At 44.2% G+C, this 24,381-nt stretch overlaps 1 protein-coding gene across 2 annotated transcripts in view; it reads left to right on the top strand.

The window, feature by feature from the left end:
• SEMA5A (semaphorin 5A) overlaps positions 1–24,381 on the top strand; it is a 570,854-nt gene that overhangs the window by 357,643 nt on the left and 188,830 nt on the right. For both annotated transcript variants that reach the window (XM_055554473.1, XM_055554474.1), the window contains exons 6-8: positions 1,785–1,847; positions 11,994–12,092; positions 13,907–14,120. In XM_055554473.1, coding sequence (XP_055410448.1) covers positions 1,785–1,847; positions 11,994–12,092; positions 13,907–14,120 — 376 coding nt within the window. The remainder of the gene's footprint in view (positions 1–1,784; positions 1,848–11,993; positions 12,093–13,906; positions 14,121–24,381) is intronic.

Here is a 24,381-nt window from a genome sequence, read left to right on the forward strand (position 1 = left end):
GAGAAGGGAACGGCAACTCACTCCAATATTCTTGGCTGGAAAATCCCATGGACACAGTCCATGGGGTGGCAAAGACTCAGACATGACTGAGCAACTAAACACATAGACGTGCCCTCACCTTAGGAAGTGTGAAGACATGGGTATCTATTTCAACGAAAACAACAGGATAAGCTTTTATACAGAGGTCTGCTAAAGGGACACTCCACTCAGAACTGCAGCAATGCACTTGTTTTATCTGTGCTTCCTGGAGATATATAATGATGCAACTGTATGTGAAGCTCTTGTCTCTTCTCTGAGATGTCACCACTTCTCATAAAAGGATCTGTCTCTCTAGTGTGAAACTCAAGTCATTTGTTTGCATTAGATGCTAATTAGCTCTAACCTTCTTGGTGCCATTAAGCATTATGAACAGGAAAACATCACAGGAAGAAAGAACCAATTCTTTCATCAGATGTTGACATGGACAGAAATCTCTAAGTCTGCACAGGGGAAAACAGTTATAGTATTGTTTTTGTTTGAAAGGCCCTGAAGTGGTTCTCACTAGAACACTTTTCTTGTGGATTCATATTTGATAAGCAAGATAAGATTTGGAAAATGTGGTGTTTTATGTTTTAATCTCTTATGTAACATTCTTTGGAGAACAGTAGATGTTAGATAATGGTGTTGATATGACTTTTGTTATTTTCCTCAGTTTAGAAGAGTTAGGAAAAAAAAAACATTCTTTTTAGAAGAGTGAAGCCTTTATTCTCTTGCATAATATTTAACATTAGTATTTTTTCACTTAGTTTATTATGTAGCAGTAATCCAAACTAAAAACAAACTGTCGCTCAGTTCAATTTTTTTTTTCTGGTAATGATTCATCTGGTTTAGGAAAATAGGATAAAATTGTGAAGACAGACAGACAGAATAAAGGAAACATTTTGGCCCTATGAAAGTGCACATTCCATAACACAGTAGAAAATATAAATGCCACAGATGCTTAAATCTGTTCAGAATATGATTCCCAATCTCAACATACCAGCCGTTAAAGCTTGCAGGCATCATTTTTCCTGTGAAGTAAGTGTACATTATGTTGACTAATCACAGGTCCACTTGTGAGTTAGCATCAGATGTCAGAGGATGCACGTCAAATTGATCAGCGTGAGTTAGATCTAGAAAGTGAGGGAAGAAATTTAGAAGCTGTAGCTCTCAGTATTTAGTGGGAGCTAATGAGAGTATGGAAATTAGTGGCTTTGGGAGGAAGTAGTAGCTGGGCTTTGCCTGAGCTGCTTATTTTATTGACTATTCATCATCTATATGTGTGTTTGGGGAGTAGGGATACACGCAGTCAACCTCGCTTCATTATCTATGAATATTGATAAATGACAGACTATTCAAATAAGAGGTACACGTCTAAATGAGGATTTAGATCGGTTTGTTTCAAGGCTTCTGCTTTCAGCATCTTCTGAATCTATTCTGTGATGCACTGAAGTGGCTGTTTCTGTCATCAGTGCGTCAGAGTCACCAACTCATAGCATGTGCCTGTCTTATGGTGACGTCTGAAATATCACATTATTGCTGCATGAATGAAAATACTGAGTCCTTTAAAATGTTTCCCTTTGAAAGCTCAGTATAAGCCCACATGACCGGAAGACATGCATTTTGTATACACTCTGTTAGTATGAAAATGTTAGGTGCCACGGCCTCTCCGTGTTACCTCTTCTGGGTACCGATGCCTTATTATTTATTTTCCTTTTATTCAGTCAAAGTCCTAATAGTTGCTGTCACGTTGGTGTTTCCTACAGGCTGTGGAATGGGAGTGTGATGAAGCAACCAAGAAGGCCTGTTACAGCAAAGGCAAGTCCCAGGTAAGGAGGATGCTGTTATGGGCGTGTCATCACTGACTTGGAGGCTGGTGTATAGAACATTTCAATATGAAGGTTATTCCTGATTATGATGCCTTGGAAACTGGAAAATGAAGCAAGATTCAAAATATACACACAGGAAATTCTCAAGGTTCTACCGTTCAAAAGTAAGATGAACAATAATCATTTGTTAGGATTCAGAACATAGCAGATCTAATTTCCCCTCCCAGTCATTAGAATGAGACATGAGATTAATTGATTATGATGTTATTTAGAAAAATATGGACCTGAATTTTGAAAATACTATTTTAATTCCCCCTAATCATTCCTTATGGGCTTCCTGGATGGCTCAGTGGTTCAAAGAATCTGCCTGCAATACAAGAGATACAGGTTTGATCTCTGGGTTGGAAAGGTTCCCTGGAGGAGCAAATGGCAACCCATTCCATTATTCTTGCCTGGAAAATTCCACAGACAGTGGAGTCTGGGAGGCTATGGTCCTTGGAGTCACAAAGAGTTGGACACAACTGAGCAAATGAGCACAGCACAGCAATCATATCTTGCAGCTCACTCCAGGAAGTGATTATATAATAAATTTGATTATTAGATCAAAAGTGATTTGAGATGTTTTAATAATGCATCTTAACATATCTTTAAAATATGTTTAACATATTTTAAAATATAGAGCCTTCCCTAGTAGCTCAGATAGTAAAGCATCTGCCTGCAATGTAAGAGACATTGGTTTGATCCTTGGGTTGGGAGGATCCCCTTCTCGGGAATGGCAACCCACTCCAGCATTCTTGCCTGGAGAATCCCAGGCACAGAGGAGCCTGGTGGGGTATAGTCCAAGGGGTCACAAAGACTCAGACATGACTGAGTGACTAACACACACATCTTTAAAATGAGGTCTCTCTCTCTCTGTCTGTCTCCGAATGAATATCTACATCCTTAAGTTCCCAAGGAAAGATAATCGCTAAGGTTGGAGATATATTTCTCGAATTCCTGTGCACATCACAGGTCTTGCTGTTCAGTCACTCTGTCATGACCCCACAGACCGCAGCACACCAGGCTTCCCTGTCCTTCACTGTCTCCCGGAGTTTGCCTGAACTCATGTCCATTGAGTCGGTGATGCCATCCAACCATCTCATCCTCTGTCGTCCCCTTCTCCTCCTGCCTCCAATCTTGCCCAGCATCAGGGTCTTTTCTAAAGAGTTGGCTCTTTGCCTTAGGTAGCCAAAGTATTGGAGTTTAAGCTTCAGCATCAGACCTTCCAATGAATATTCAGGGTTGATTTCCTTGAGGATTGACTGGTTTGATCTCCTTGCTGTCCAAGGGACTCTCAAGAGTCTTCTCCAGCACCACAGTTCAAAAACATTAATTCTTCAATCTACCTTCACACAACTGGTCGGCTCAGTAAGAGGTCTGAGTCCTTTTTTCAAGGAATTTTATATTTCAAGAAAATCACACTGGATCATCCTGAAGGAATTCTTCTGCAGCTGGTCCATAAGCTCATGATGTTTCATTCTGTTAAAAGAAAGTGAAGTCGCTCAGTCATGTCCAACTCTTTGCAACCCCATGGACTGTAGCCTGCCAGGTTCCTCTGTCTGTGGGATTTCCCAGGCAAGAGTACTGGAGTGGGTTGCCATTCCCCTCTCCAGGGGATCTTCCTGACCCTGGGATCGAACCCGGCTCTCCAGCATTGCAGGCAGACTCCTTACCATTTGAACCACCAGGGATCATTCTGTTAGTGATCATCTTACTTTATTGGAATGTGGGCCTTTCCGATGTGAATCACACTTGGGGTTACAGAAGAAGCAGACACACAGCGGCAGAGAGGGCTTTCTGTGCAAAGTGCGGTCCCAAGGCCAAGAGCTTGGGGGATATACAGCAAATGGAGAGAGGGCGCTGGTGAAGTATCCTCACACCATCTGTGTTTGTTCAAGACTGTTTCGTACTTTATTTTATCCAGTTTCATCCTCTGTTTCTTTGTCTTTTAAATCAGCAGTTCTGAGAGACATACACGGAGGCAGGTCTCAGCACACTTAGTCATTCAGTTTCCCAAAACTGAGGAAAGAGCTAGAAAGAAGGAAGAGTAGGAAGAAAATGCCATCTTAGCTAGAGAAACACTTGGAGACGTTAATAAAAAAGCAAAAGTTGCTGAAGGCTATTTACTGAAAGTTATTTAACCTCAAAAATTCCTCTGAGATAAGTCATCAGAGACACAGATGATTTAAAGGTAGCACCAAGTTCCAAAGAATCAGAATAGCGTCTCTTAAAATTCCCCTCAAAATAAATGAATCAGAACATAGTAAATTTATTTACCTCTATAATAAATACAGTGGAATTTGTATACATTATGTATAAAGATTTTGAAAAGGGGCTTCCTATATGCATTTCCTCTCCGCCCTCTAACACTTACATGTTTGATGGGTGGATTCCTGCACTTTTGCTCCTTATTCCTTGGCACACAAGAAATTCTTCAAGGAAGACCCTCTGTACTGAGCAGTGAAAAGGGTGGAATCAGATCAGCTTGGGTGTGAGGCCTGGAAACACTTTCTGTCTTCTAGTAAGATCCACTGATGGGAAACACTGACTGCTCTGGCCATGGTGCTCAGGCCAACGCTGTCCCTTGTCTGGTGACACTGGTGACCCCAGGGTCCTTGGGCTTTTTTCTCCCTCTTGAGTTCAGTTCCGTCGCTCAGTCATGTCCAACTCTTTGCGACCCCATGGACTGCAGCATGCCAGGCCTCCCTGTCCATCACCAACTCCAGAAGCTTACCCAAACTCATGTCCATTGAGTCGGTGATGCCATCCAACTGTCTCATCCTCTGTCATCCCCTTCTCCCGCCTTCAACCTTTCCCAGCATCAGGGTCTTTTTAAATGAGTCAGCTCTTCACATTGGGTGGCCAAAGTATTGGAGCTTCAGCTTCAACATCAGTCCTTCCAATGAACACTCAGGACTGATCTCCTTTAGGATGGACTGGTTGGATCTCCTTGCAGTCCAAGGGACTCTCAAGAGTTTTCTCCAACACCACAGTTCAAAAGTATCAATTCTTCGGCGCTCAGCTTTCTTTGTGGTCCAGCTCTCACATCCATACGTGACCACTGGAAAAACCTTTCACTTGTCCTCTTTTCCCTCTTTATTATCTTGTCTTCATCTTCCTCTAGGACTTTGGATCTTTCTCCTCCTCTTCCTGCTTGCTGGGGCTATGATACACCCATGAGCAGCACTAGTCAGTTTTGGGAAACCTAGCCAAAAATCCTGTTGACACCTGCCTGTCCTAAGGCTTGTCTGAGAATATGTGTAGTTGGTAGCCCTGGGTCTGGGGGTGGCTGTGCCCTCCTCCGCCTCTAGAGCTCCATCCTAACCCTTCCCCACCTCTTTGCTATCATTCCACCCTCCCTCCCTCACCCATCTCCCTGGACTTGTGTGTCCCCTGTCGGTGGGCATTCTTGCCTCGCCTGTCCCACAATACCCTCCATCTCCAGCATACACCACTGCATCGCTTCTCACTAGCTGTTTGTATTTCCTGGCCAGTCTGCATGTTAATTATCCAGCCTCCCAACTCCTCAACTCGGAGCTGGGCCAGTGGATTCATGTTGATCCCAGCCTGTGGTGGCTATTCAACTTCACTCCACTATGGAGTGAACAAACGCAGGACCCTTCATCTGGGCTCTGCTCTCAGCATTCCTGATGTTGGGGCTGGATCACTCCCCGCTGTGGAGTCTGTCCTGTTATTGGTGCATGTTTAATAGGGTCCTGGCCTCTATGTGCTGGATGCTGGTAATTCCTCTCACCCATCAGGACAACCAAAAATAACCAAAAATATCTCCAGACATTGCCAGACTATGACTCAGTTGAAAATTCTGGGGGTAATTCCCCAAGATGGGAAATATATTGACAACTTTTACATTGTCTGTGTTAGATTTTACTCTCCCTAAGAGTCCTTTCATATTTCATATCAATCTTACTTATGTATTCATTTCATGGACTTTAAAAAAATCACAGTTAATCCTCTTCGTCTCTGTGGACTTCAGTCTCCTACGTGTTACAGGAGAACATTCGATTACTTAATCTAGCCAAGATTCCTCCTGCTAATAGTCTATGAGTCTTTAATTTTAAAACAATCTTGTGGTAACCTTATACTAGTATATTATTACTCTTCGTGGTGCAAAGTCGCTTCTACTGAATCAAAATTGGCCCATATTTTGCCTTAAGCTGTGATCATTGGTTGTTTGGTGCTTAGAAATTAAGCAAGTAAAAGCCAGAGAACACACCGAAAAGACCATCTTTCATGCTCATCAGGAGTATACTTTTGATTCACAGAAGGAGTGAATCATTATTATACGTAATTGAGGCTTGCTGATACACAGAAAAGAAAACGAGCAAAACAAACGTTTTCAAAGGAAATCATACCTTTATGTTCCACATGTTTCTGGTTTTAATAGGCTAAGAACAATGGCAAAGCTCAGTAATTAGAAACTGATTCAAACTGCATTTGTGGATGGAGGTTTTTTTTTTTAAGATTACTATAAGACAGATGAAGATGAGTTTCAAAGTGCCAACCCTGTGGGAAAGAGAAACTACATGTTCTTTTAGGCTGCATGAAGTATGCTGATAAACTCACAGACGAGTTTTAAGCAACCTGAGCTTGGTTGTAATAGAATTCGGTTTTGTAGCAGAACTGTGTGTGGTGAAGTTCCCTGGCACAAAATGATAGAATTAGGAAGGGGAGAACCTAGACCATGCTGCTGGGCTGGTCCAAGGGCAGGGAAAGCAGAGGGACCTCCCGGGCTCTTCCTTTTATTCCCATTAGTTCCTTTCTCTTATTTAGCCTCCCAGGTGCTTTCTTAAAGACCTGAGCCCTGCTCTTGGAACCCAGAAGGGGAGGAAATAACCCACTCCCCAGGGCTAGTCTCTGAATTCTAAGGTCACACACCCCTAGTTTCCCTGTGCTCACGCTTCCAGAGCCCAGATCAGAAAACGCTTCCATTGAGTTCCTTTGACTAAAATATAACATCTCTTTGGGGGAGTGGAGTAGAATTCGGATTTTCTTAGTCGCCCGGGGCTTAGAAATAGGAATTCAATTATCTTTTCGTCGGTGCTATAGTAATATGAAAATTTTACACGCAGATTGACAGTTTCCCCTCTCCCTGAAATAAAAAAGAATAAGGCAAAATGTGACATCTCAAAAATGAGAAAAATGCCAGCCATTTTGAGTGAACTCATTTTTTCCTTCCCTAAGGGGAAAAAAAAAGAAAGTGGTCTGTGCGTCTCCACATAATGCATTTTACTGTAGCAACAGGAATGTGGAGTATGGGTGAGGGGGCTGTGGCTGTGGGGGTCGTACCATCCATGCCCACTCTGTTCCCTGGATAGAACATTCCTCCCCGGACTGCAGGGGTGGGAAGAGAGAGGACGCATTTCCTCAAGATTCCCGGTGCAGTTGGGACCAGCCTGAGCATCATTTCATGTACAACCCTTTAAAGTGGCCATTTAGGGACTCGGGGTCAAGAAAACATCGCCGGATCTTTGATTCGGGCCTGTTTAGCCGAGAAGGGTGGGTGGAGACTGCCAGTTCTTCGTGAGCTTTGAATCGGTTCCACTTAAACTTTTCCAGCTCCCTTGGGAGAAAGGGGGTGACTTGGCCTGAAAGGATCTTAAACATTCCATCTGCGAGAAAGGGAGGGCGAACTCGTGTGTTGTTTGTGGGTTCAAAACAGTTTTCTAATAAAATCGGTTGTTGTTCGTTATTTTTGAAACCCCATTATAGAACCTGGCTTCTAGAACTATTTAAATGTGTTTGACACAAATATTATTTTAAACGTAAATAGTCAATTCACTTGTGATCCAACAAGAGCTCTTTGTCTGCTTGGGGTCATTATGTCTAAACCAAAGTCCTTCCCACCGTGACCTTTAACAGCTTTACAAAGGAAACACAGCCTATTATAAAGGGAATAAAAGAGTCCCTTTATGCACGTATTATACTTTATAATTTTCGAAAGCTTCTTGTTTGTGATCTCATCTCAGTATTTTTAACACCAAGTTCCTAGAATGATTCTGCTGGTCAGTGGGAGAGTTTGGATTAGAATCCAGTGTTCTGTGCATTGTTCTCCTGCTGGATCCTATAGTTCTGCTTCCCGGTTGTTAGATTCTGCTCCTAAACAGGTTAACTCCAGAGAAGAAAAAGGAACCACCATCCTGCCTGGGAACCTGGTGATGTAGGGGGTAAACAACACTTTCATCCAAAGTGCCAATATTTAGAAACCTGTGAGTTAATCAGTGAAGGTGGTACTTTACAGTACTGCCTTTATTCTGTACTCTTTATTCTTAATTGTTCCAAGCATGGAAGATTCTTTCAGATAGGATGCTAACAACCTGTGCAGGTCACACACACCAAGTTTTGGTTTATAAATACATTGAAAACAACTTTTTTTTTTTAATTAGAAACTGGGGAAAATCCAAGCAAAACAGAATGTAAAAACAAAAACAAAGAAATGGAGGAACTGACTGGGGACACATGGGCACACATAGTCCTTCCCAGACAGCATGGCCTTCCGGGATGAGCGGGTATTCTCAAGGGGCCTGACTACCAGAACATACTATTTACTAATTGAGATAATTTGGTATCTTCTCTCATATATTTTTCCAAGATTTTTTTTTTTTTTTGTGGGTAACTGGTTGGACGACTTGTCCCTCTGCTCTGACATGTGTCAGCATCTGAATTATCACATCCCCAGCCATCTTTCTGGTTCTCCATCAAGTCTGTGATGGGCCTTCAAGATGGTTATTGACCTGCAGCCTTCTTTACACTTTGTCTTTCTTTGGGGAGATGAAGATAAATACCACATGTGGTATCTTGATTGTTTCTCTTCCCATAATCAAGGAGAGACCCTTGCTTTTTTTTTCAGCGTGTCTGTAGGACTCAGCCATGAGACCACCTCTTTCAACGGGAATGATTCTCTTCCAATAATTCACCCTTACCCCCAAGTTCACTGTGACGTGACTGTCTCTAGTGTATTTCTACCTGCGTCAGTCTCCTGCTTAGGAAAACCAACAAAATGTTTCTCTTACATTTTGACCAAGTTCTTAAAAGAGGTCTAAAAGCAGCAGCAGAAACAAACAAACTCCCACCCCTAAAAGTCTCTGCACCATTTGTAATTTTCTCTCATTCGTTATTAAAGCATCACCGCTGTGTCTGTTCTGTCCACTCCGGCCATCCAGAGCGCTCTGAGCCCCGTGTTCCCTGAGATGTCTCTCTGGAGCCCTCTCATTTATGCGGTTAGGGCTAGTGTTCCCACCACTGCTGTGATCCTATCTCTGTGCCCCTCTGCTTTCCACGGCCGCGCACCCTCCTCTGTGTTCTGGGAGCCAGAGCTCCCAGGGCCTGGGAAAGGAGACCGATGTGCCTTTTTGAAGTCTGGTTTTGTTCTTTCTCTTTAGAACTCTTCTTCCCTTTCCCCAGCTATAAAAACAAAGCAGAGCAGAACAGAACAAGCCTCCCCATCTGGTGCACCTTTCTTAGTTCAGTTCAGTCGCTCAGTCATGTTTGACTCTTTGTGACCCCATGGACCGCAGCACGCCAGGCCTCCCTGTCCATCACCAACTCCTGGAGTTTGCTCAAACTCGTGTCCATTGAGTCGGTGATGCCATCCAACCATCTCATCCTTTGTTATGCAGTTTATTTTTAATGTATTTATTTATTTTAATTGGAGGATAATTGCTTTACAATATTGTGATGATTTCTGCCGTGTATCAGTATGAATCAGCCACAGGCATACATGTGTCCCCTCCCTCCTGAACCCCCCCCCACCTCCCTCCCCATCCTATCCCTAAGGCTGTCACAGAGCACCACCTTTTGTCTTCTGTTTACACTCATTTCTGAATTCTTCTAATAGTTAATGTCCATCTTTTATTCTCTCTTTTTTTTCCTCAGTGTACTTCAGATTAGCAGCCAATGCTCATTGGTTACTATTATTGTTAGTAGTAATATTAGGTTGGAGTAGGAAATGGCAACCCACTCCAGTATTGTTGCCTAGAAAAGTCTATGGACAGAGGAGCCTGGCAGGCTACCATCCATGGGGTCACAAAGAGTTGCCACAACTGAGCAGCTGAGCACAAGGGCCCATCTTAATCCAGGTTGATCTCATCTCAAAATCCACAATCACCCTGGAGAAGGAAATGGCAACCCACTCCAGTACTCGTGCCTGGAAAATCCCATGGAAGGAGAAGCCTGGTAGGCTACAGGCCATGGGGTCCAAAAGAGTCGAACACTACTGAGCCACTTCACTTTCACTTTCAGTAATGTTAGGTAAATTATCTACCTTTGATATTTCACTTTATGCTTAGAAAGCAAATTCATGTGTTTTAGTTCATCTTACATCCACAGCTAGGCCATGCTGCAGGCTGAGTTATAGCAAATCAATGTTTCTTGGAGACTGAGGTTCTGTTTCATTGAAGAGAGCATCTCTGTGCCATTTAATCCAGATCCTCCTGACTGGGGAAGCGTGTGAGTCAAACCAGTGTGTCAGTATGCAGCGTCTTCTAGGTCCAGGTGTCCGGTCAGTCCCCACGTCCTGTTCATTTGCTGGAACCTGGCTTTGCCCTGTCACACCTCACACTGTGGTCCAGGCACAGAATGAGGAGGGACGAATTATGGATGTAGTTTCCTTACTTGTCTACAGTCTCCCACCTTCACTTGCATCCACATGGCTTCCTGATTGGTCCTTCAGTAACAAACATCAGTTCAAGTCAAAACCACGTGCAGTGAAAATATAAACTGGCCCCTTCACGTTCCAAGCATAAAAAGTATGCTCACACTCACTGGCCAGACACACCTGGTCCCTGCCTGGCATCCCAGCTCGTGCAGTGCCTCCTCTGTTCCCAGTGAAAGCACCGTGCTTTCTCCAGCACAGTCCATTCTTCATTTTGAAAATGTCTTTTCCCTCCTTCTCTCGAAAAAATCCTGCAAGTGCCAAGTGGCACCAAATCCTACTCTTCCTTTGACACTGACCTTAGGTGTCACCTCGTCCAGGAAGCCTTCCTGTACCTCCTCCCTTCCCCTCCCCTGGCCTTTAGAATTAGCAATATGCTGTTCTCCTGTGCTTCCTTAATAGAGCGTGTGGACACCTCCATGTATTTTAATTTTGTGCCAAGGGCCTCCGTGCAGGCTTCCCTGGTGGCTCAGATGGTAAAGAGTCTGCCTGCGATGCAGGAGACCTGGGTTCGATCCCTGGGTATGGAAGATCCCCTGGAGAAGGGAATAGCAACCCACTCCAGTATTCTTGCCTGGGGAATTCCATAGACCAAGGGGCCTGGTGGACTACAGTACCTGGGGCCACAAAGAGTTGGACACGACTGAGCAAATTCCACACACAAGGGCCTAGATTGTGACTTCTTCCACAGTCTCTACCATTGAGTATCTAATCAGTAAATTCTTGCTGGCTGAATGAATAGCTTTGTAGCTGAATGTTCCTGTACTACTTTGACCATGCCCCAGATATATATGTATGTTTTGCCACCATAAAAAATATTCACTCCCTTAGCATGGGCTTTCATCCCTCATTGTTTACTTCTTATAGTTGTATTTTACTTTTTCACGAAAAAAATCAAAAATGTTTACAGATTCTTGCTGTACACAAAGCAGTTTAAGAACTTCATCTAAAACTTGCTTTGGTTGTAATCAGAGCTTCACTTGTGACCCTCGTCTTTGGAGAGCATTCACCATGCTTTTTGAAGCTCCTGGGCAAGTTTCCTAAAGTGCTGTTTCATGAGCCGCTCTAATAGTTTCCTTTATTTATTTTCCTACCATACGTCAAAGGCGATTTAGAGTTTGCACTGTTATCAGATACAACACAAAATGAAACCACATTCATCAAAAGAAGACACGTGCTTTGAGATTTTAACTGAACATGTATTAATCTTCACAAATATCCTCTATTGAGCAAGTGTGCAGACGAAGGTAAACTGTTTAAGATTTTTGTTATTTTTTGGTCAGTATCTGAGAGGAGGTTGTGTGTTGGGTTTGTAGTGGTCAATTAACTTTTAATTTATTGAACAGATGAGACATCTTCGTATTCACCTTCCTCTTGAGTTCAAGCCTCTTAATCCCTTTTCTTGTGTTTTTTTGTTGTTTGTTTTTGTTTTTCAGGAGGAATGTCAGAACTACATTCGGGTACTGTTGGTGGGTGGTGACCGGTTATTCACGTGTGGGACCAACGCTTTCACGCCTGTCTGCACCAACCGCACGGTATGGCTTCATGTGGAGTTTTGATAGATTTTAATGCCAGGAAAACCCAAACAGACTATTAAAACACCACTTTTAAAATGTATTGCTATTCTCCAAGCAGTTGCATTTTAATTCAAAGCATGTTTTGTCAAACTGAATAAAGACTTGATGTATTTTTTTTTTATTATATGTTATGTAATAAGCTTGTTTAATTAAATTTAAATATTCTTTCAAGCTATTTCCACCAGCTTTTTTCTCAACAGTGACCCTAAAGATAATCCTAAACATATTTTTTCTTATCCTGCTTCATTGCAGAGATAGTGTTAAGTATTAAAAATGACCTAAAATCACAATCCAAACAAAGAAAATGCAATTTAGAAATTGGATAAGAAGCGTGTTGAAAAATTAAAGCAACCTAACAAAGAAATGGAACCCTAGGAAAAATAAAGTTTTTACCCACCCTCTTTCTCTTTCTTTTAACCCATCATTATGAACAGGGGTCTCTTCTGTATCCAGGTCTCATTCCTATAGAATTGCAGAGTTTTCAGAGCACATGTGTAATCTTCCTAATTTGGGATATTCATTTGCTCTTCCTCAGGGAACAAGAAATGATGAAGAAATATCATTATATTAATTTCCTGGTTACACAATTTCTCTCAAAGGCTGAATTAATCTTCCTCTTTTACTATTCATTATTTTCAAGTTAACATTCAGTTATTGGAAATAAAGAGAGGAGGATTATGATGATAAGAAGTGATGCTCACAGAGACAGCCCTAGGTATTGTGGCCTGTCCTACACACCTTACAACAACCCAGTCACTTCACCCTCACATCCACCCGGCCTGGTGGTTATCCTTTGGGTCATCGTTTTGTAAAAGAAAACTCTAAGGCTTAAAGACTTTAAGTAGCTTACCTGGGTCTATACGCGTGATAAGGGCTTCCCTCGTAGCTCAGATGGTAACGAATCTGCCTGCAGTGGGGGAGACCAGGGTTCAATCCCTGGGTTAGGAAAATCCACTGGAGAAGGAAATGGCAACCCACTCCAGTATTCTTGCTTGGAGAATCCCATGGACAGAGGAGCCTGGCGGGCTACAGTCCATGGGGTCGCAAAGAGTTGAATATGACTGAGCAACTAAGCACACACGAGTAAAAAGCAGGCAGGGTATCTGAGCCGCTGCCTGACCCCTCTGCTCTCTTAGCTCTCAGGTGAGAGTACAGAAGAATAGAGTGGAGATCCCCTCCTCCAGCCACCCAGAGGACTTTTCTCATTCGGTGATAGTTCAGCTTCTCAAATGCAGGAGTCCTAGGGTGGACTGCAGATCACTAAGTTGCCTCTCGGAACACTAAGATCTAAAGCCTTGGAAATTTGAGCTCCATGGTTACTAAATGTCCACCCATCCTTACCCATGAACACATTTTGGGCTAGTCTTACAACTTTGATCCACTTTTGTTGATAAACCTGTACCTAACTTCTCTTGCAGTTTGTACTTCTATAAACAGTGAAGTTGAGTTTTGTAATGTAAGTGGGCAAATTTGCATTGCCTTGTGTGTTATAAATAGAAGTCATAAATGATAGTCTTACTCTGTCTTTGGTGAGTATCCAACAGCCTGGGGTTCATTCTCACGGGATGATGAGAGATTGATTGCCAGATTCTCTGACAGTCCCCACAGCATATTCTTCTCATCAAATATGTGGATGTCTGGCCCATGCTATGAGCCCCAGAGAGTTTAGAGTATGCTTCATTTGCAAGTTGGGCAGATCTGATCCATTAACAGTGTTAAAGGGGTTTCATGGAGGGGAATCACTGACTTTTCTCTCTTGTCCTCACTCCTAGTTGAGTAACCTCACGGAGATCCATGACCAGATCAGCGGCATGGCACGCTGCCCCTACAGCCCCCAGCACAACTCCACAGCCCTGCTCACGGCCGGTGGGGAGCTCTATGCTGCCACGGCCATGGATTTCCCGGGACGCGATCCCGCCATTTACCGAAGCCTGGGCATCTTGCCCCCGCTCCGCACCGCACAGTACAACTCCAAGTGGCTCAACGGTGAGTCTTACCCTCCCACCCGGCTTCCCATCTCGCTCATCTCTGATGCCCTCTTCCTTGGTGCTCAGAAGCAAGCTGTCACCGTTTTCAAAATAAAATGATTTCCTCCTTTTCTAAAGGAATCAAAATGTAATTTGTTTTGTTCTTGGATGTAGAAAGCCATCAGAGGGCTCATTTCCAATTAGGAAGAGAAATGATCCTCTCAACACTGTAGGACATGGTAACATAGAGCTAATGCTGATATAAGCATTCATCAAACTTAAGTTGCTTTCTCCTATTATTGTTTGAAGTTCAGGAAATCTGATGTCATGTCACTTATGTCTGTAGACTCATGTGCATTCTTTCTTGACTTCTTTACTGTATCCCTAAAAAGTGAAGTTTCTAGCATTGCATGAAATTTTCAGATGACTATGTAAAAGAATGTGTTTGGCTATGCTGCTACTGCTGCTAAGTTGTTTCAGTCGTGTCCGACTCTGTGCGACCCCAGAGAGAGCAGCCCACCAGGCTCCCTCGTCCCTGGGATTCTCCAGGCAAGAGTACTGGAGTGGGCTGCCATTAGCTTGACAATGTTTTTAATTAAATTGTTTATTTTATATTGGAGTGTAGTTGATTTACAATGTTGAGTTAGCTTCAGGTATAGAACAAAGTAATTCAGTTACACATATACATATATCCATTTTTTTTCCAGACTCTTTTCCCATATAGTTTATTACAGGATACTGACTAGAGTTCCCTGTGCTATACAGTAGGTCCTAGTTGAGTATCTAGTTTACAGATGTGTGTGTGTGTGTGTGTGTGTGTGTGCTCAGTTGCTGTATGACTCCTTGCTACCCCATGGACTGTATGTAGCCCTCCAGGCTTCTCTGTTCATAGGATTTCCCAGGAAAGAACCCTGGAGTGGGTAGCTATTTCCTTCTCCAGGGGATCTTCCCATCCCAAGGATTGAACCCTGGTCTCCTGCACTGTAGGCAGATTCTGAAATGAGTGGCCATATCCTCTTTCAGGGGATTTTATACATAGTAGTGTCTGTATGTTAATCCCAAACTCCTAATTTATCCCTCCTCCCACCTTTCTCCTTTGGTAACCATAAATTTGTTTTCGAAGTCTGTGAGTCTGTTTCTGTTTTGTGAATAAGTTCATTTGTATCATTTTTTTTTTTTTTTTTTTTTTTTTTAGATTCCACAGGTAAGTTAACCAAAATTTTTTTTAAAGGTATCAAGTCTTAAAGCCAGGAGGTCAGGGTAGGTGTCATTGGAGTTGCTCACTTCAGTGGCTCAGGAATTAATAAGCCCCCAAGTCCTGTCACCGCTGTCTCTGCCACCCACAGTCTGTCAGGTTGGTCCACAGGCTGGCTCTGCTTATAGGTGCAAATTCACAACTACAGTTCCAAGTATGCACTCAGATATCACGATATCCAGGGGAGAACCACATCCCTTGTGTCCTTTTTTAAAGACATCAGAAACTGCCAGATTTCCTTCAGTCCTGGGCTAGAACTTGGTCACTTGCTCACTAAACGAGGGGAAAGTGATTCCAGCCTCCCAAATTGAAGTTAAAGTTGGCCATGTACTGAGACGTGCCAGCTGAAATCCAACCCTGTGAATATGCGTGCACTCATGTGTGAATATGGTGAAACACACACTAGCAAACACGATGTTGTGTATAGATATATGCACCATATGTAATCCATTCCTTCAAGCCTTTGTTTGATGGTTTGCATAAAGATGAGCTCTTATAATTGTCCTTATAACATTTACTGTTCTGAGCTTTCACGTTCTACAATGTTGTGCTGACTTCCACCCATAAAAGCTCATGATGTAGATCAAAGTTTCTAGACCTCAGCACTACTGGTGTTCAGGGCCAGATAATTCTTTGCTGGGGCAGGTGGGGGGGGTCATCCTGGTTATTGTAGGATGGTCAGCTACATCCCTGGCTTATACCGCTTAGATTCATTAACATGCCCCACCCCCTGCAACGTGACAACAAAACATTTGTTCAGAAACTTGAAATATTCCTCAGGAAAAATATTGCCTGTTATTGAGAAATTTTGGTTTAGAATGATCATGTATGCTATTTAGGTGTATGGGGCTTCCCCAGTGGTCCAGTGGGTAAAGAATCTGCCTGCAATGCAGGAGACTGGGGTTCAATCCCTGGGTCAGGACGATCCCCTGGAGAAGTAAATGGCAACCCACTCCAATATTCTTGCCTGGAGAATCCCATGGACAGAGGAGCCTGGCGGCTTACAGTCCAAAGGGTTGCAAAGAGTTGGACATGATTGAGAGACTAAGCATAGCACAGGTACATATATAACATGAGCGTTTTGTAAAATAATACAGTCAAACCAGCCATCACAATTTGCCCTTAAAATACTCCTTTTTAGACAAAAGCATATCCTCACCCAGTTTCTTCAGCAAATTGAATGGCTCCATGTGCTTCCAAAGGGCAACGTGAATTGTTTTCCCAAACTGAAGCAGTAACCAGCTTTCCTGTATTAGCACTATTTCTGTTGAACTGGTTTCAGCTGAACCTTTTGACTCTACAGATGGTCTTCTTTCTGCTCTACACATTCATCTGTGTAGCTTAAAGTTCTTTCTTTTTGTTTGTTGATTTTTCCTGTCCAAGTAAAATTCCAGTTAAAAATCAAAATGAGTTGTTCCTCAACCACAAATATTGCATTTAGACTTTGCTGCAAGCAAAGTAAAAAGTAATTAGGAGCACAGTGTCTTTCTTTTCCCAGAAGTGACACCCTGAAGAATATCTTGGAAAAATCATTCAAATTATAGCATGAGTTATAAGCACGGTTTCTTTGTATGTATCTCTAGGCGGATCAGGAACTCCGATTCTGCTAACCCTCTGGGTGGAATCTCTTCCATCTGAAAGTCAGGTGAGGGCCTAAGTAAGGACAGTCACTGTAGGCATGCATGTCCTAAATCATAGATGACGCTATCCAACTATGGACATTGCAAATCAGCCCAAATAAATATAGTGAAGCCGCCACTTGGCTCGCAGGGTCATCATAGCCCCCATGGCACTGAATAGCCTGCCTTCCTCAGAGCGTGGTGCCCTGCCCCACCCGGAGGCCCCCACTTCCGGGCAGAGAGCCCTGAAGGTCCCAGGTTGCTGTGTGTGCAGTGGTCATTCCCTCTCTGTGTTCTCTTGGGGCACTTTGTTCTGCTGAACTCTGAGATATCGTTTCTACCTCTGGTTGGCCCTGGTTTTCTGCTCTGATTGCTCCTCCATCCAGCATGGATTCTGGTCTCTGACCCCCAGTTAGCTCTGCATCCGTTGCCCCTCGGAGCCTGGACATTTATTCTCACTGACCTAACTGGAGTCCACACTTGGCATCTGTTTGCACTTAGACCCGACGCCCTGTCTCTTTTCTTTCTGCCAAGCGCTGGAGTAATTTTCTTCCTTTACTGGAAGTTATTGCCTTACCTATTATCCCTTCTTTTTTGCCATATCCTTAAATTTCTCACGCTCTGGTGATAACCACCATCTCTTAATAAAAATGCTCGGATCTCCTCCCTTGTCAGTGAGACAAAAACAAAGAAACACAATGAAACTAAAAGCACCCTTAGTTCTGCGTGTCCAAGAAGACTGCTACTCCCTGCGTGATATTGCTTGTGTGCCTGCTCAGCCGCTTCAGTTGTGTCCAACTCTTTGCAACCCTGTTGTGTGATATTAGTGACTTAGCAGCAGCAGGGACTCATTAAATGATGCTCTTATGTTCTTCTAAGTTTTCAATTGATGGAGGATTAGGCACAGAGGTTAATAAATGACCATTAAAGAGCTGGATTTATTTGTGATAGAGCTGAGCGAATGTACTGGAAACTCTCAGAGCTGGTACCTTAAGAAAATGCAGACCATGAGCTGCTGAATGAAGAGGAGCAGCCTTCCACGTGGGGTTGGCAGGCAGCTTCCTCAGCATCAGGCTCCCATCTGGGGAAGTAAGAATCCAGGGTTTTAATTGAAGATGCAGTTTCCACAAACTCATTCAAAGTAAAATTACAAGGTGTATTACTTGCAGATCCTCGAACCTGGACACCAGGAGCTGGGAGAGGGCAGCCCTCCACCCCAGGTCACCCCAGGGGACAGAAAGCAGGGTAACAAGCACATCTGAACTAGGTCCTTTGGGCAGAGGTCATTACCTTTTCTTGGGCTCAGTGATCATTTTAAAAGGTAAGCGATGGAGACTTTGGAGGTGGAAAGTCCTGCCGTTCAATCAGTACTCACCCCTCAGGGAGCTGAATTGTCTCAGTTCTCGATTTCCTCATCTGCGAACTGGAGATAACTAGTCACTGGGGCTGGAAGTTCTGATAATAAAATCAGACCATGTAGAGAAGGCAGTGGCACCCCACTCCAGTACTCTTGCCTGGAAAATCCCATGGACTGAGGAGCCTGGTAGGCTGCAGCCCATGGGGTCGCTAAGAGTCAGACACAACTGAGCAACTTCACTTTCAATTTTCACTTTCATGCATTGGAGAAGGAAATGGAAACCCAATCCAGTGTTCTTGCCTGGAGAATCCCAGAGACGGGAGAGCCTGGTGGGCTGCTGTCTATGGGGTCGCACAGAGTCGGACATGACTGAAGTGACTTAGCAGCAGCAGCAGCAGAGATAATAAATATTAGTAGCAAATAGCTGATTATAAATAGATGTAATGACTGTGAACTCCCCAATGCCTGATACAATATCTGACTTTAGAGCCAGAGAGTTAATACTTATTGGCTGAGTGCACCTGGGGCTGTGGTTCCTGATTACTGACACCCACCGGCCTCCTGTCTCCTGTCTCTCCTGACTCTGACCCTCTGTCTCTGAGCTTTCCCTGCTCCGCTCTGGGCTAGCCTCTCCTGGCTGTCCTGTCTTGCTGCAGCCACATCCAAGTCCCCCAGGTAGATTCCTGTCACTGCCCAATCCGTGGTACCCCCAGGGGTCAACAAGACCCAAGGTCCCTGGGAGGCCATCACTCAGCTAGCAGCTGCTCACATATTATGATAGGCAGAGCTCCCGTCTTTGTTTTGGACATTTTCACTTTTTTTTTTTTTTTTTTGGCTAACATTTCTCTGTTGAGAAAGGGAAATTTTATCAGCAGGGGAGGTGTGGAGGCTGGTACCTCTGAACCATGGTCAGCAGAATTTCTGATTTCAGATCCACTGTTGTGATTAAAGTCTCTGTAGGGTAATTTGCCTGTATCTTTCCATGACTGGATTAATTAAGTCATAGAGGGGACATGCACAGGGTGACCAGCACAGCGGTCACATACATTTTTCATTTGCTTTGCCAGTCCTGTGCCAGGTGTCTTCCTTCTCGGCCTCCAGCCAGTCAACAGCCGGATACCAACCAACTCCATCTCCTCAGGCCACACCGTCAGTGGCAGTTTGGACAGTGGTGGTGTTTGTTTCATTTGTTACCTAGCATTGCTGGAACAGAGTACCACAGACTGGATAGCTTAAAACAGAAATGTGTCTTCAGAGAGTTATGAGGGTGAGAAGTCCAAGACCAAGTTGTTGGCAGCCCATGCTCTTTATGAAGACTCCAGGGGAGGACCCTTCCCCACCTCTTTGGTTCTCAGATTCCCTTGGCTTGTGGCAGCATCACTCCAGTCTTTGCCTCTGTTCATGTGGCTTCTCCCCATGGCCCCGTGTCCTCATTTGGCCATCTTCATTTCTTCATATGAGAACACCAATCGTATTGGATGTGAAAGTGAAAGCCGCTCAGTCGTGCCTGACTCTTTGCAACCCCGTGGACCATACAGTCCATGGAATTCTCCAGGCCAGAATCCTGGAGTGGGTAGCCTTTCCCTTCTCCAGGAGATCTTCCCCAACCCAGGGATCAAACCCGGGTCTCCAGCATTGCAGGCAGATTCTTTACCAGCTGAGCCACAAGGGAAACCCAAGAATACTGGAGTGGGTAGCCTTTCCCTTCTCCAGTGGATCTTCCTGACCCAGGGATCGAACCAGGGTCTCCTGCATTGCAGGTGGATTCTTTACCAACTGAGCTATCAGGGAAGTCTGTTGCATTAGGGGCCTACCTCATTCCAGTATGGCTTCACCTGTACTAATTATATCAGTCATGACCTTATTTCCAAATAAGGTCACATTTATAGATACCAGCATATCTTTGGGCCGAGGGGGGCGGGATACAATGCGACCCGTAACAGTGCCCTAAACAGGAAATACTCAAATGTTGAAATCTTAAACTTTGGTGTTCCATTTTCCAGTGACACTCTATTTCTGTGCAGCCACTAAATCCTCTGGGCACTCAGTGCCCCCATCTCAGCAGTATCCTCCTCACTCTTGGCAAACAATGTTGCCTTCTTGTTCCCAATGGGCATCAGAATTCATCGAGGAGGGCTCAGCGGACAGTCCTCTTTGCCCAGGGCCAAGCTGGCCTGCACTTCACTCCTCCTTCCGTGCTCCAGAGCACTGGTGCGGAGAGTCTGTCCACTTAAGCCTCTGCTTTATCTGCTGTGCATCTATCCTCCAGCCCACGTCTCTGGGGAAGGAGTCCCTCTCTCCTAGGCAGCATTCTGATGTGGATTTCATCTCGCATATTCTCTCTCTGAATTACTCTCTTAATGGGCTGTAGAGAAACCCTGGCAACAATGAGCACTCTGACCTTCCAGGTCAAGAGAAGTGCAAAGGATGCTCTTCAGGATGTGGGAACATGTAGATAGAACATGAAAAGTCATGACCCTTCAGTGACCCCAGTCTCTGGGGACCCCTATGCTTCAGGGGCCCTCTTCTAGGCAAAGGGTGGCATCAAGATGACCAGGGTGATGTCCTGCCAGCCTACAGAGAGCCCTAAAGAAGGACCTGTGAAGCCTCTGATCTTCCCCATTGTTCTTGTTCAGTCACTCAGTCATGTCTGACTCTTTGCAACCCATGGACTGCAGCTCGCCAGGCTTCCAGGTCCTTCACTATCTCCCGGAGCTTGCTCTCACTCATGTCCATTAAGTCACTGATGCATCCAACCATCTTATCCTCTCTTGTCCCCTTCTCCTCCTGCCTTCAGTCTTTCCCAGCATCAGAGTCTCTTCCAGTGAGTTGGCTCTTTGTATCAAAGGACTGGAGCTTCAGCATCAGTCCTTCCAGTGAATATTCAGGGTTGATTTCCTTTAGGATGGACTGGTTGGATCTCCTTGCTGCCCCTCCCAGAGACCCAGCATCCCTTCGTGGTATAGTTTCAACAACCTGCACTGAGCAAGCTAAGTGCCCTGAGTCTAATACCAGAGTTCCAGGCACGATGTCTTCTGACACCACCAACACTAAGACTGTCCACCAATGGGTAGCCTCCCACCTGCACCTTTGCAAGACCTGCTTGGTGGCCACACCAAGCTGTCAGCAGGGGCTGTCAGCAGGGGCTGACGAGGAGAGGAGAGCAAAGCTGGCTGTGGCACCTTCCTGGAGTTTCGTCTTTCCTCCCTGTGTTATCTGGCTTTTCCTGCTCTTCAGCCCTGAGTCCTCTCCTCTGCCCATGTGCCTTCTAGGTGCCCTTTCAGGAGGAGCGTGAAACTCCTCCTCAATGGACTCCTTCCCACACACTGTTTACGCTGTTCTGACTTCCCCTGAGTTTTGCCTTTTCCCTAACTCCTATTATTCTGTAGTCTAGTCACAGTTGTAGTTTCCCTGAGAATTGGCGGGTCCCTTTCATTCCTTCCCCATGGTCGATGTTCAGGGTTGTATTCACCCCACAACACTGGAGCTCGTGGTCCTTCTCCTGCTCAAGACCCTCTTGAGTCCCCGTTTCAGCTGCAGAGAAAGTGGAGATGCCATTGGCCGGCCTCCACTGCCTGCCTGTCCTCACTCCTGCCCACACCTTGCTCCTTCTGCTTTAACTTCTTATATGCTGCACTCTGGCCCTGGCCCTTCCTCTCTGCCAGGGATCAGCATTATCTATGAAGGGCCAGAGAGGAAATGCTTTATCGTTTGCATCCATATGGCCTTTGTTGCAGCTTTTCAATGCTGCCATTGAAGCATGAAAGCAGACATGGCCATTGTGTTCATCTATGCTGTGTGACTGCATCCATGAAATTAACAGACGTTTACTCCTTGGAAGGAAAGGTATGACCAACCTAGACAGCATATTAAAAAGCAGAGACATTACTTTGACAAAGGTCCATCTAGTCAAGGCTATGGTTTTTCCAGTGGTCATGTATGGATGTGAGAATTGGACTATAAAGAAAGCTGAGCACTGAAGAATTGATGCTTTTGAACTGTGGTGTTGGAGAAGACTCTTGAGAGTCCCTTGGACTGCAAGGAGATCCAACCAGTCCATCCTAAAGGAGATCAGTCCGGAGTGTTCACTGTAAGGACTGATGTTGAAGCTGAAACTACAATACTTTGGCCACCTGATGCGAAGAGACTCATTTGAAAAGATCCTGATTCTGGGAAAGATTGAGGGCAGGAGGAGAAGGGGACGACAGGATGAGATAGTTGGATAGCATCACCGACTCAGTGGACATGTGTTTGGTTAGGCTTCGGCAGTTGGTGATGGATAAGGAAGCCTGGCGTGCTGCAGTTCATGGGGTCGCAAATAGTCAGACACGACTGAGCAACTGAACTGAACTGAATACTGTGTGCTCACAAAACTTTATTTATAACCAGTGGGTAGATCTAGGCTGCGGTCTATAGGGTGCTGACCCCTGTACTATCTGGAGAACTCTTTGCCCCAGACAGTCCATGTGGGCAATGGCTTTATTTCTATCTAGTCTTTGCTCTGATGTGGCTTCTAAATGGGACCTCGGCCCTGACCATCTTATTTGACATGACCCCCCTGCTTCATCTGGGGCTTCTCTGGTGGCTCAGATGGTAAAGAATCAGCGTGTACTGCAGGAGACCTGGGTTTGATCCCTGGGTCAAGAAGATCCCCTGGAGAAGGGAATGGCTGCCCACTCCAGTATTCTTGCCTGGAGAAACCCATGGACAGAGCCTGGTGGGCTACAGTCCAGGGGTCATAAAGTGTCAGACAAGACTGAGTGATTAATGCTTTCACCTTCCCTCCTCCATCCAGCCCTCTTGATTCCCTCAGCTGTGTTCAACTTTGATCCTCCTTTAGTACTTGTCTCCTGTCCTCCGCTCAAATGAAGCTTCTCCGGTGTCCATTCTTATTTCCTTTGGCCACTGATGTATCCCAGATCTTTCAGCGTTAATGGGCTCATAGGAAGCACCCAATACATCACTTTTTAATAAATGAGTTAATAGATTAGTAGTTTACATCTTTGTTTTCCTCATCCATTAGTGTATGAATTCCTTGAGGGCAGCGTTTAGATGGGATCAATTTTTGTGCGCTCAGCATTTCATGTACTGCCTGAAATACAGTTGAGGCTCCATCCATATTTGTTGAATGAGTTGGAGATAAGCACATTTCATAAGCAGCAGAAATATGAATTTTGTTGTTAACAAAGGGAACATGTCATTGTTAGTTGTAACCCAGAATTTAAAACATAGAGATTTGTATATTTGAAATGGATGCAGGTCCGGACATTTAAAGAATCTTCCTTTACCACCTATTTCAACTCCCACTTTTAGCCATTATGTATTTCATCAGTTATCAAAGGCAGCATGATCGATTGGATAATGTTCTGGCAGAATTTGAAGCATTGAGTTATATGTTTGGTCGTATAAGTTTCAAAATCAGATTTTTCTCTCTGTGCCAAAATCACTCTTAAAGCAAATTTATGTATTTAGTGCATTGAAATACTAGTCGTTAATAACCCTTATTAAATGATTACTGTAAAGCAGGATAATAAATGTTTCATAGTCAGTGCTTAAAATAGAGAAGCTGTAAAACTTGCCTTTAAGAAACTGGTAATCAAATCGGGGAAATAGTCAACCCATGAAAAGGGGGTAAAATAGCATATCCAAATTAATGTTGTACAAATTGAGTTTGTGGGTTCTGAGGGAACTGCTTGCTTGCACATGAACTGAAACCTCGGAGAGAATGTGAAAAAAGAATCTATCAGTGAGCTTTATGAACTCAGCATGGACATCTCCCAGGGCATAATCTCACTGGGAACACAGCATCCTGCTTCTTTTCTTTCTTGGAGACGCATCTGTCTCTCTCCAGGGTTCTCCCATGATTTCTGCAGCTCCCCCATTCTTTGAGAGTCCAGCCTTGACCTCACTGTGAAGGAAAACACACTTGAAATCCATAGAATCGTTTTTATGAGCTATTGTGTTTCTAGTTTACAAAACTCTTTCTGTAACCATCGCAAGCTCTCCTGGTTTGAAATACTTTATTGATGTTACCCACATATTAAATAGA

The sequence above is a fragment of the Bubalus kerabau genome, chromosome 18 (assembly GCF_029407905.1).
Source record: "Bubalus kerabau isolate K-KA32 ecotype Philippines breed swamp buffalo chromosome 18, PCC_UOA_SB_1v2, whole genome shotgun sequence".
Lineage (NCBI taxonomy): Eukaryota > Metazoa > Chordata > Mammalia > Artiodactyla > Bovidae > Bubalus > Bubalus kerabau.